At 40.2% G+C, this 13,118-nt stretch overlaps 1 protein-coding gene across 3 annotated transcripts; it reads left to right on the forward strand.

Moving 5' to 3' along the window:
• The first annotated feature begins 623 nt into the window (after positions 1 to 623).
• On the forward strand, positions 624 to 13,118 carry hyi (hydroxypyruvate isomerase). Of its 3 annotated transcripts, none has more exons than XM_078259553.1 (9): positions 624 to 768; positions 897 to 1,250; positions 2,009 to 2,120; positions 3,450 to 3,564; positions 6,601 to 6,679; positions 8,419 to 8,468; positions 8,564 to 8,633; positions 10,202 to 10,336; positions 10,420 to 13,118. In XM_078259553.1, the coding sequence occupies exons 2-9, from the start codon at positions 1,052 to 1,054 to the stop codon at positions 10,473 to 10,475; spliced, it is 816 nt and encodes a 271-aa protein (XP_078115679.1). In that variant the 5' UTR covers positions 624 to 768; positions 897 to 1,051; the 3' UTR covers positions 10,476 to 13,118. The 3 variants fall into 3 exon arrangements, with proteins under 3 accessions (XP_078115679.1, XP_078115678.1, XP_078115677.1); XM_078259552.1 differs by having other exon boundaries at positions 624 to 764; XM_078259551.1 differs by having other exon boundaries at positions 624 to 1,250.

Below are 13,118 nucleotides of genomic sequence, written 5' to 3' on the forward strand. Positions count from 1 at the left end.
AGTTCTTCAATAAAATGATATAAACTGAGTTAAGAGCTCTTTAGGAAATATACACTTCAGCTGATAAACCACAAAGTACATCACATCAAATATAACATTAGTAGGCCTACCCATTTTCCTAGTGGTAAAACTTTACATAGATCTCCTGAAATAACTGAGTGTAAGCACAGTGGAAAAAATAAATAAAATAAAAAGTGTTATACAAACACAAAATGAAAATTAAAAAAATTAAAATTCCTTACAAAATGAAGAAAACCTGTGGGAACTGCATTGCAAATACAGTAATAACGTATTGCTGTGATTGGTACCATACATGTTTCAAGGAAAATCAACACACTTTTTGTTGACACACCATATTTATTTATTTATTTTTATTTTTTACAAATAAAGATAATTCTACAAAATAAATATTTAATGTTTTAACATGATTTTTACAAAGCATTCTGGATACTGTGGGGAATTACATAATCATAACTTATTGGATGCATTATTTTGGCCCCCGTATTAGATTAAAACCATAGACTGTTAATATTAATAATATACAGTCTATGATTAAAACCATAAAATGTTTTTTGACTACCCCTGCGTCACAACTTCCTGCGCCTGCGCATTTCACAGACCAGGAAGCATGCTACCAGTCATGTGACAATAACAAAACTCTCCGTCAGGTCAGACGCAAAATGTGCAACTTCTATTGATATTTTAAAAATAAAACTAGTTGTACAAAGGACACATATGAAAATCAATATAGCTACGTGAATAATGTAAGTAAGTGGAAATAAAGACTTTTTTTTTTTTTTTTTAAAGCCTTTTCCCCAATTGCTATACGATAGCTTAATGTGCTGTCTCCAGTCCGTAACTTCACGTTACCTAATTTATGCTTTTTCCTCAAACAGCTTGGTCTACAGTTTTGTTTTGGAGTATCGTTTTCCGCTAACACTGCTAACTGCGGTTAGCTTCATGTCGCTCTCCCCCGGCTCTTTTTCGGGGTAAAAGTGCAGCCAGCAGCACACAGACACGCACGGTCATTGGCCTCTGCAGGTAAACCGGGATGGCTCCGCTGAGGTTCTGTGCGAATATTTCCTGGCTGTTCACGGAGCTTCCAGACTTCAGTCAGAGGATTTACGCGGCTGCCTCGGCTGGCTTTCAGGCGGTGGAGGCTGCCTGGCTCTACGACTGCGACCTGCCGGAGCTCCAGAGAGCCAGAGAGGCTACAGGAGTGGAGGTGGTCCTCATCAACACGCCGCCCGGTAACTTACCGTAGAACACAAGCCTCTCTACACCAGCATGGGCCGCGCACACGCGCGCACACACACACACACACACACACACACACACACACACACACACACACACACACACACACACACACACACACACACACAGGACAAATGTTGAGGTGCTTGTACTTTACTTGAGTCTTTTCTTTTTATGCCACTTTCTACTTCTACTCCGCTACATTTCAGAGAAATATTGTACTTTTTACTCCACTGTATACGTTCATCTGACAGCTTAAGTTACTAGTTACTTTACAAATTAAGATTTGTGCACATAAAACACATGTAGTTTGTAAAATGTGATGTTTTATTATAAATGAAACTAGCTTGTTAGCACTTGTAGGCTGTTATATTGTTATATAACAGCCTACAAGTGCAGCTGAAATGATTAGACCATTAATCACACAACTGTTTGGATCCTTTACACTTTCTAAAATGGGAGGATTTTTTTGCATTGAGTACTTGCATTGAGCACTTTTAATACTTTAAGTACATTTTCCTGATGATACTTACAGACTTTTACTAAAGTAAAATTTTCAAATGCAGGACTTTCACTTGTAACAGAGTTTTTTTTACACTGTGGTGTTAGTACTTTTACTGTAAGTAAAAGATCTGACTACTTCCTCCACCACTGCAGCAGCAGCAGTTCATTTCAACCAGACAGTGACACTTAAAGGTTAGCAATAATTAGAGGACGATGATGGTAGTGATAAGATGAAAGTGTGTTGCAGGAGATGTAAAGGGAGGTGATCTTGGTCTCGGAGCGGTTCCTGGAAGAGAGGCAGAGTTCAGACAGGGTCTGGATCTGGCTTTGAAGTATGCACGAGCTTTGGACTGCAAAAGGTGAGGCACCAGCAGAATGAAGAGAACTTTCTTTGGTATTGATCTTTCACTGTGTGCATACTAAAGGCAAGTTTATTTGTACAGCATGTTTCAACAGCAAGGCAATGCAATGTTCTTTACAAATAAAAATCCTCCCGTGTTGTCTTTGCTGTGTGCTTCGGCCCAGTGTGTCCTGAGTCCTGAGCTCTGGAACAGAGCTTCATTCAGCATATCTCTGTACTTCCCCCCCCACACACACACACACACACACACACACACACACACACACACACACATGCAGCAGTGCTAGGGTTTTCTCCAGATGTGACGCTTACAACTGAGGCCAGATAGTTCAATCGTGGTTTCATCAGACCAGAGAATCGTGTGTCTCACCGTCTGAGGGTCCTTTAGGTGCTTTCATGTTTCACCGAGCAGAGGCTTGTCTGGCTCATCTCCCATAAAGCTCAGATTGGTGCAGTGTTGCAGTGATGGTTGTCCTAGAAGTTTATCCCATCTTCACGCAGGATCTCTGGAGCTCAGCCAGAGTGACCATCAGTTCTTAATCAACTCTCTTCCCAAGGCCCTTCTCCCCTGGCTGCTCAGTGTTGGCTGGATGTCCAGCTCTAGGAAGAGTCCTGGGGCACGTTCAGTCTCTGCTACGGTTATCTGGTTCAACGACATGTTTCCTCAGAACAGTATGCAACGTTTTTGAGTTATGTTATGTAATTTGGTGGGTGTGTCTCTCGTTTAGTGGCTGTGTCACAGGTGATACCCAATCAGCAGAGACGTGTCTGTAAACCCGTGGTAATAAAAAGGCAGAGCGCAGGGTGTTGAACGACCCCATTTCGTTGTTGCTACGTTATGTCGGGGCTGAACGTGGCCCAGGTTGTCCCAAACTTCTTCCTTTTTAAGAATGACGGAGGCCACTTGGGGCCCTTCAATGCAGCACAAAGTGTTTTGTTGCCTTCTCCAGAACTGTGGCTTGACACAGTCCTGTCCATGAGCTTTCTGCTCAGATATGCATTGTCAGCCGTGAGACATTATACAGACAGGTGTGTGCCTTTCCAAATCGATGTCCAATCAATTGCATTTACCACAGCTGGACTCCAGTCAAGGTGTAGAAACATGTAAAAGATTATTAAGAGAAATGTCAAGTGCCATGAGGGTAGACATATACGGAAACATAAATACAGCAAAATTATAAAACAGAAAAATGCACCTTCAGTAAAACATCTATATTGCAGAGACAGGTCTGTCGTCAGGGCTTTTGTGTTTTGTCTTACAAAAAGCAGGGTTTCACCTTTTCAACGTTGCATTTGCGTTTTGACGTGTTTGTCATGCATCTATCAGGATCCACCTGATGGCAGGGAGGCTTCCCGTGGGCTCGCACAGAATGGCGGTTGCCAAGGAGATGGAGGCCATCTTTGTGCAGAACCTAACCTATGCTGCTGATATCCTCTCAAAGGTAGGTGACTTTTTCTCTCCAACATACCAACAACTCCCAGCAGTATGAATGAAGTTACACTGGATAAATACAGACATGTAGTGGGATACTGCAAAGATCAAGAAGGATACATGTAAGATTAGGACAAATGGAAGATATTTAAATAAGATTCAACTGACCTTTCCAGGAGTTTGATATACTACAATATATTACTATACAATACAAAACTTCATGAATACCAATTACTGATTTGTGCTTTTGAATAAATTATTCATGCACATGAATTAACCGAACACAATGTTTAACATTATTGTTATATCTGGATAAATGACTGAAGTTGTTTCATCTGCAAAATCTGAAGTGTGTCCACATTACCTTGTCCAAAATCAAAACAAAGCTTGTCAAAATTAGTAAGCATGAGTTAAAGACAATGACTGGCTCCGTAGGTATGGGTATCTAAATGATCCAGAAACATAACAACGTTAATAGCATGTTTATACTGTACATCAATGTGCTCATACATCACTAGGTCTACAGAATATATTATTATACAACTCTTCACCTTATCAAATACATGGATTTCCAGAAAGAAATAATGATAATACTAGAAATACTTTTATCTGTAAAGGAATAGTTTGTTTAGGGAAAAAAGTTTATTTATCCACCCAGCACTTCTGTGCGCTGTCTCAGTCCGGCTATAGCGTGGGTTGCCAGATATGGTCGCAGAGCCCAGGTTTATGTCTCTGTACAGGCATCGCTGGTACCAAACCTGGCAACCTCACTGTAAGAACTAGGGCTGAACGATTAATTGCATTTGCAATAATATCGCGATATGTTAAAACGCGATTTCCTAATCGCAAAGGCTGCGATTTGGTCACGTGACTCGAGAGAGCAAATCAGTCTGCACTCCGCAGAGAAAGCATCAACTTGGCACGCTAACGCTACGCCGTACCTTGAGCAGATTTCTGTCATTCAAACAACTCTGAGTTGTAGTTTTAAAACTTTTACAGCCATTTTAATAAAATGAAGGGTTTTATTCAGGCTCGAGTCCATACATGCAGTTAATGGATACAGGCACGCAGAACTGAAGGCACGGTTAGCAACGATTAGCTCTGATTAGCGGTTAGCTCCAGTTAGCTAGCTCCGTTATAAAGATATGGAGTGGAGGAGAGGGGTAACAACCAGACTCTGATAAATGACGTTCGGGGAGCTTTCACAGCAGCGTGGCTGCGTTGTTTCGACGGTTTTATTAGTACAGTTAATCCCACGGCAAGACCAGCAGCAGCGTGCTACTACTAACGTAACGATAGCCTCTCTGAGCAAGTGAAACGTTGACGCTGTCATGCACACGGCACGCAACTTCATGAGGGGAGAGAGGGGCTGGATGCAGCTCCTCTGTGTGCGCTGTAAAAAATACACCATTGTATATATATTTTTTACTTATTTAACTGTCTAGCAAAGTTCAAAGACAGTGTTTAAAATGTGCAATCAGTTAAATAATCTAAATACTACGAAGTGTGGTAAAGCCACATATTTGTTTTTATATTTCTGCAATCTGGACTTTAGTTTGTGTGATTTGTTTCTGACTTTCATATGAATGTTTCCACCAGGCGGTCAGTGCTCAGTATACTACTGGGACTGAAGTAGTTCAACAAAAGATGTCATTCATATAAATTCATGCATCACCTGATTTCATCATCACATCCAGGTCTGGCCTCCAGGAAAGAACAGTTTGTTTAATCTATCTAATCTTGTGTTGTTCATGCTATACAATGATGTATTGCTTGTCTTTGTTGAATAATACAGAAGACAAAGAGCTTAAAAAAGAATCGCATATTAAATCGCAATATTTAAAAAAAAAAATCGCAATTAGATTATTTTCAAAAATCGTTCAGCCCTAGTAAGAACATAGACAAGAAAAACAAGAGCTGCACACAGTCGCTGCACCCAGCTGCAGTGACAGTTTTTCAAATGGAGGGGCCAGGCTGGGGCCACATGCGATTTTTAGGGGTAGCAAATATATTAAGCACAAGTGTTACATACACACCGACCCTCCATAGGTTTGGTTCTACAAAAGACTAACGATACACATTGTTACGTGCCTAGATGCGATAGGGACGTACAGTAACACACATGCGACAATAAACACAAGAATACTCATTCAGTGGTAACCTACATGTATTTATCACTGTACATGAATAATGTCCCCTCTTTGAGGATAAAGGTGGGGTTAAAAATCTATGAAAATATTTTCCAAATTTAGGGGGGCAGACGGGGGCCACGGCTTAACACACCCATGGCCCCTAGAACCGCCACTGCCCAGTTGTTCATCAAGATGTAGTTTGAGCACCTAACTCCCTTAAACTGCAAATTCCCTTTTTTTTTTTGTAAGATGGTTTGCCTTCATTAGATGGCTCACAGTAGAGTGTAGAGAGGAAATGATGAGTGAGAGAAACCGGGGTATTGCGATCACAGTATTCGGTATAAACCACTTGGCCAACATGACGCTCACAAATTGTAGTTTTTTATTTTTTTCCCCTTTCAGTTATGTACAGATTAAATAAACAAAATACAATGTCATATCATAATCACACTTGGTTTTATTTCTCTGTAGTGTAGTGTTAGAGTACATAGATACTGTACTGTAGTATTCATGTCACCACCTGAAATAAAGAGTTGCAAATATACTTGGGATTTTGTTATTGGAGCGTAACTACCACCCTGTGATACTCTCTGTGTTTATCACAGTGTTGTGAAACTGAACTGCCTTGCACTATATTTATATTTAAATCTTAAATCTCAGACTATACTGATATTGCACTATTCTTTTCCTCTCTTCAATTGTTATTATATATTTCTTGTACATTTGTAAATTGTATTATACTGTATATTTAACAGTATTTGTTTTTTATATTCCTTACTCTCCTTTCTGTTTTTATTCTTTATATGTTAAGTGAGTGTTGTACTTTGAGAGCAAAGATTAACCGGAGTCAAATTCCTTGTTTGTTTATGCAAACCTGGCCAATAAAGCTGATTCTGATGCTGATGTCCTCACAGGAAGGAATCACTGGCTTGATTGAACCAATCAACACAAGGATTACAGATCCCAGGTATTTTCTGGACTCTCCTCATCAGGGTAAGCCACTGTGTCCCACTGAGACAACCAGCAGGTCCGACTCTCAGTCCCACTCCTGCCTGCTGTAGGGGAACAACACACTGCTGCTGTCAAAGTCAGGCAAATGAGGCAAATGCAACAACAGTGTTGCTGTTAGGGAATGATCACATCTTGCTTTGGAAAACAAATATAGTGTTTGATATGAATGAAGTGCTTTTTTTTTTTTTATATATATCTATGAGTCTGGATTTCAGCACCAGGAGCTGTCCACAGTCAAGCGTTAAAGGTGGCCAGGTTTGCTGGAGAATATTTTATCGGGCATTTCAAATTCATTTTTAAAGTTGTACTGGTATTGTGCACAATCTCCTAATTTTGATGCATTTCAGATTCAGCTGAGATCCAGATTAGGCACACCGGCTTTTTTATCTGACGCAACAGAAACCCGTGCAGTAGCTGCATAAAGCAGCGTGCATTAACTTAAGGTTTAGCATTCTTACAATGTAGATTTTCCAGTGGTTTGATTTCTTTTGACCTTTTGGTCGTCATATTGTGTGTGTGTATGTGTGTGTGATTTCTTTTGACCTTTTGGTCGCCATATTGTGTGTGTGATTTCTTTTGACCTTTTGGTCGCCATATTGTGTGTGTGTTTTTAATGAGATAAAATGAATATGTCCTCCTCATGTCATACTTCTGATTTGCCATGAAAAGCTGGCCAGCAATTAGGCGTTTTGCCACCATTAACAGTTTTGTAAAAAGTCTATTTATATAAGTGTCTCATGAAGTGGCCAATTCGTATGCCATTTTGGCGTGTTATCAAGACGCATAATCACTTTTTAGCGTGTTTATCAACGCCGTTTGGCCTCCATTGACTTACATTACCTTGCGATTTTGTGTCAATTTACGCCGTAGCAAATAGTATGAAAGCCCAAAAATCCAGGGATCGTGTCCCGCGTGTCACGTTTCCGAAACCCAACCATCCCGTTTTTCTTTTCCTAAACCCAACTGTGCCGTTGTTGTCCCACGTCCCGTTACCGTTTTCCTAAACCCAACCGTCCCGTTCTTTTCTTTTTCTTCTTTTAGACATACACGCGGATGGCTCAAAATGCGTACAGATAACACGCCACTTGGCTTTAGAAAGTGGCGTGTATGTTTACGCGAAGTTGCATTGGGCCTGAGAACAATGCTCAGGATATTTATGAATTTTACTTTTTAGTAACTTCTAAGTGTCTGAACACCAGAAATGTCTTGACAATATATTTTAGATTTTTTGAGATGATTGCTGCATATGCCACCATTAATCATATCTTATGTATCAATGTTAAAGATGGAGCAGGTCAGCACTTTATTTGAAGGGCCGCAAACATGACGAAGTCATGAAGAAGTCATGTTTAGTTGATCATCACTTTCTGTAGCCACTTTAACTACAGATTTACCTATGAAAAAGACATGAACATCATAAATAAATCAGAAATCATGATGATTGAAATACCTTGAGGCATTCATGAACATATTGTTCCTGCATGAAGTCATGTATGAGATACTATTAATCCTTGTACCTTACTGATAGCTCATTAAGTACTACATGAATGAATTCATGCTTTTCCATGCGTGAAGTCATTATGATAATTCATGTACCCTTATTATAAAGTGTTACCCTTGTGTCTTATTTCTACCACTTCCCACTTCCTCTCTGACATCTGTAATGTCTGGCTGCCTGCCATGAGTTATGTTTCAGCTCAGCCTCATTTTTGTGTCTGCAGCGGCTGCAATACTGGAGAAGGTCGGAAAGCCCAACATCAAGCTGCAAATGGTGGGTGCTTTGGACATTTGTCTTAACTTGGAAAAAAAAAAAGAAACAAAGAATACGGTTGACAAATGTCTTAACAAATGTCTGAACTGTTTCAGGACGTCTTTCACTGGCAAATAATGGATGGAAACCTGACACAAAACATACACAAGTATTTCCCCATTATTGGTGAGTGAGATGTTGTACCCCAATCCTTCAGCCTTGGTGACACTAGAGGCTCCCTCTCCCCTCTTCTACAGGGTCTCCGCGGGGTCTTAAAAAGTCTCAAATTCATTGTGTTGTAGGTCTTGAATAATTTTAAACAGGTCTTAATTTTCCTACGTCCATGTAACGCTACCTCATTATACTCATTTTATTTTTTAATTCTGTGGTGTTGTAGTTTCCTACGCTAGTTCAAATATTATTTTGCTGTATTACGACGACAAATGAGACCAACATGTAACTGATATTGCAGCCGATCAGCTTTCGTGTTATTGGCGCGAGTCTCTTCCAGATTGTACCACGGACATAAAACAGATTCTATTCTTCAGCTATGGGGAAGTGCAGGTGAAGTGATACTTGGAAAAAAAACATAATTGAGGGCTCAGTTGATGTGATATAGGTCTTTAATTTAATTCATAAAGGTCTTAAAAAGTCTTAAATTTGACGGGGGGAAACCTGCAGAAACCCTGTTCTATTCCCCAAATGTTGCTTATCTGGCTACAAAATCAATTCAACTAAATCCCGCCTGAAAGTCCTCTTTTGAATCCCCCACCACACTATCTCGTATCCCGGTGACCTTTAGATATCTTGGCATTTATATTGAAATGGTAAATGGACTGCTTTTTTATATATTGCTTTTCTAGTGTTAGCGACCACTCAAAGTGCTTTATAAGACAAGCCGGCATTCATCAACCCATTCACACACCGGTGTCGGAGGCTACCAGTGTCGGAGGCTACCATGCGAGGCGTCATCAGGAGCGATAATCAGGGACAGAGGTTGGCAGCCAGTTAATGTCACACTGCAAACTGCTGTTTAGACTAAACCTAACTGGATGCTAGAAATTGACAATATAAAGAACAACGGACTTGAAGCAGCACTAATTGATCTTTTGGGCCACTTTGGGGCAGCAGAACAAGCCGTTAGTGTAGTGTATAGGTTGGTTTATCAGAGTTTTATCTTGGCTGAAAACAGCTGCCTGCTGCTGGAAATAAGGTTGATGAGAGCTGTGTGAGTGCTATTCGCTCCGACAGTTCCCACCCCTTATTCCCTGAATGTCAGTCCTTGCCGTCTGGCTCCCGTCTAAGATGTCCATCTGTAAGGAGTAACGGGTACAAGTACTCCTTTATACCTGCAGCCATTTCCTTCTTGAATAGGGGTCAAGGGAGGAGTCTTTTTTTTGATCTCTTGGCTACCTCATTTCGTCCTCTTTCTTTTCTTTTTCTTTATTCCTTGGTTGGTTATATATTCTAGTCCGTTGTATGTGTAATGGATGCTGATGTCGTCGTTGACGATGGTCATCGTTGGTTATATTGTGTCAACTTTGTAGGCTGATAGGCACTTTTTCCTACCCTATGTAGGTTACTTTGACGCTGCTATCCATGCACCTCGTACTGTTACCGTTGTGTTCCAGTTGGACTGTGTGTAGAACTTGTACAGTATGTATTTACAGTATGTGTTTATACTTGCTGCACACCTAATCGCCCTTCGGGGACACAAATAAAGTTGAAGTTGAAGAAGTAGTGTTGTGTCTCAGGTCATGTTCAGGTGGCTCAGGTCCCGGGCAGGAATGAACCCGACAGTGGCGGAGAACTCAGCTACAGCTACCTGCTGAAGACTCTGGAGGAGCACGGCTACCAGGGATACATCGGCTGTGAATACAAGCCACGAGGCCAGTGCTCTCTTTATTTGATTCATTATGGAACCAAGTTAGAGAAAAAAATCCATGTTAATAATTATCTCTGTCCACTTTAGGCTGCACAAAGGAGGGCCTGGGCTGGATCAAAGATTACCGCACACACAGCCAATGATGAGCCCAGCTGTCCAGTCACACAGCTGTGCCTGCTTCAAGTGTTCTGCTCAATGGCTCCAACATTATAAACAAGTCATAAACGTTTATGACATAACGCATCTTTTAGTAAGTGTCATTCGGTTTTTGTCATGACAAGTTAGGGTTCATGTGTCAGTGTCATGTGTTCATGACAGTGTCAGGTCACTCTTATGTAGATACCTTCAAGTAAAGTGTTACCACCCGTTTTTATATATGTATAATATATATAATGATTTAGGTACATTTCATACTGTAGTTTCCCATCTAAATGGCATGATTAAACTAGGCCTGCACAATGGATCGGGTTTTTTTCTTTATCTTCATCGTGATTTTCAACTGGCACAAACACATCGCAAAACACTCAGAGATTTTTTTGCGTTAGTTGAAAGAAAATATCAGTGGAAAACTGCACTTTAACATCTGTCACTTTTTTTAATGCTGCCTTTTACAGCCAATTCAATGTTTAATTTGTTCGATAAGTTGTTTTTGGAAATGGGGTGCCTAGTGATAGAGCAGGCGCCCATATATAGAGGCTCAGTCCTCGACGCAGAGGTTGCGGGTTTTAAGTTTTGTTGTATTTTAGCAGACTACTGAAAGCAGCAGAACTGAGAACACTTTAATATGTTTATCGCAAGTTATATCGTTATCGCGATATTTAAAAAACCATATCGCATATTTTCCTCATATCCTGCAGCCCTAGATGAAATGACCAGTTGTTCTATTGGTGTTTGTTAACTCTGATAATTAACACTTTGATTTATTTTGCTGAAAGTATCCCCAACTTACATTGCATTGGTACATTTCTACAGGTACTGATTTTATTTTATTGTAAAACCGATTCTACCATGTGTAGATATTAAGCTTTGTACTTATTAATTAGCTAACTAGATTGTGATAATTATACTAAAATAGCTTGATGGATTCTATGTAATAGTAGGTGCAGAACAAGACACGTGTTCATGTTTGGGAGTTAAATGAGAAGCAGACTTCAGCAGGAAAGCTAATGTGGGTCACCAACTCATCATCAAACCGAAAAAAATAGGACATGAACATTTCTCCCTGTTGCAGTCAGATTTTCTCCCCAAAAGGATAACGCATGACAAGTGATTTACAGAGCAGATATCTATGTTGTAGCAGACAGAAAAATGCTATTTTATTTTAGTTGGCCAGCTTTGAAGAACTGAAAAGTCCAGACTTGTCAAACAATCAAATGAAGCTTACTCAGTTATCAATGAATGACAAACGACCATATTTATCAGAATGCCGTCAATTGTGACAGTTGACTGTTTCCCCAAGTCATTTCATGTATTCCCCTCTAATTAGAAGACAATCCATCTCAAATGCCTACATATCATATCTTGTGTTCATGTAAAAACGATTCAAAACTTTCTCATTCGTCCTACTGCTTTATTTAGCATTTCACATACTGTATAAAGAGTTCTGTATATACATAATATACATTATACAGTTCGAGGCATTGTCTATATTACAGAGTCAAAATGCTAAGGGCCAACTTGTTACAGTTCACATTGTGCATGATGAATATCCAGTGTTTAACATTCAGATTGAATTCTCAGAGCCGCGAGAACGCCACTTTGCTCGACGTTTCTTCATTTCACATCCACAGATAAGCTCAAACATTTGGTTTCCTTCCAGTGGGAATGTGCAGAAAAGCTCAAGCCGTTGCGTCTGTCATTAACGAAGGCATTGCAGTGGATATCAAGCCTTCATGTGGTGATGTCACGGTCGGGTGTCAGCCAGGCTTCACGCCCTCGTGTAAATTGAGGTACGATTAGCAGCAGCGTTGTTTCAGAATACACAACGCAAGTCAAACTCATCACCCTGAACATGCCTCGGAGACACTCGGCTCTGATGCAAATCATCAAAGTTAATATGACCCATTTTCTTTTTCTTATGAAAGGCAATATCTGTCACTTTTACTTCAAACTGACTCAGGCACTTTCACTGCATAACATCAGGGGTGTGTTTCCAAAGATCTTCTATGCAGAGCAGATGGAACGACAACAGTATCACTTCATACGTTTTGGGAAGTAAAATAAAAGAAAAGAGGAAAAAATAAAGAGAAAGGCACTTTAGGGCACCAGACGTGGCAGTGGTGTTCATGTTTGACACGTTTAAAAATCTAACATAAAAGCTGTCCCGCTCAGCTGTCTCTCACTCTGATAAAACACTGATGTGGTATGGAGAGCTAGCACAAGGCAATTAGAAGGCACATGATCCGAGATGACGCTGACCTATCCATGTAGCTGTGGAGTATTAACCTCGTGCAGTTATATAGCCAGAAGGTTTCATTGTTGGTTGCAAATGACAGACTTGCATTACATTTCAGCATGAAGCATCAGATTCAGTTAATCTAAGGCGCTGATAAACATTTAAAGGTATTTCTCTGTCAAAGATGAGGAGAAAGAAATGCAGCAGTGTCTTCTCCACTGGTTCAAGCCCAAAAGGTTTCCTTCACCATCAGAATACGTGTCAGAGCACAGTACTCCAGGACCCTCTTCCAGATCCTGATCCAACAGCTTGGAAGCATTTTGCTCATGCTAAGCAGACCCAAACGGAATCTTTTTATTTTCTTCTATTTATTTATTTTTTTTAACAGCGA

This window comes from Sander vitreus, chromosome 9, assembly GCF_031162955.1.
Source record: "Sander vitreus isolate 19-12246 chromosome 9, sanVit1, whole genome shotgun sequence".
Taxonomy (NCBI): domain Eukaryota; kingdom Metazoa; phylum Chordata; class Actinopteri; order Perciformes; family Percidae; genus Sander; species Sander vitreus.

Bases quoted from the DNA above. Each gene is read 5' to 3' on its own strand.
- hyi (XM_078259551.1), top strand. From the start codon at position 1,052: ATGGCTCCGCTGAGGTTCTGTGCGAATATTTCCTGGCTGTTCACGGAG. The intron at 8,469-8,563 runs GTGGGTGCTTTG...GAACTGTTTCAG, and splicing joins CCAACATCAAGCTGCAAATG to GACGTCTTTCACTGGCAAAT. The intron at 10,337-10,419 runs GCCAGTGCTCTC...TGTCCACTTTAG, and splicing joins CTGTGAATACAAGCCACGAG to GCTGCACAAAGGAGGGCCTG.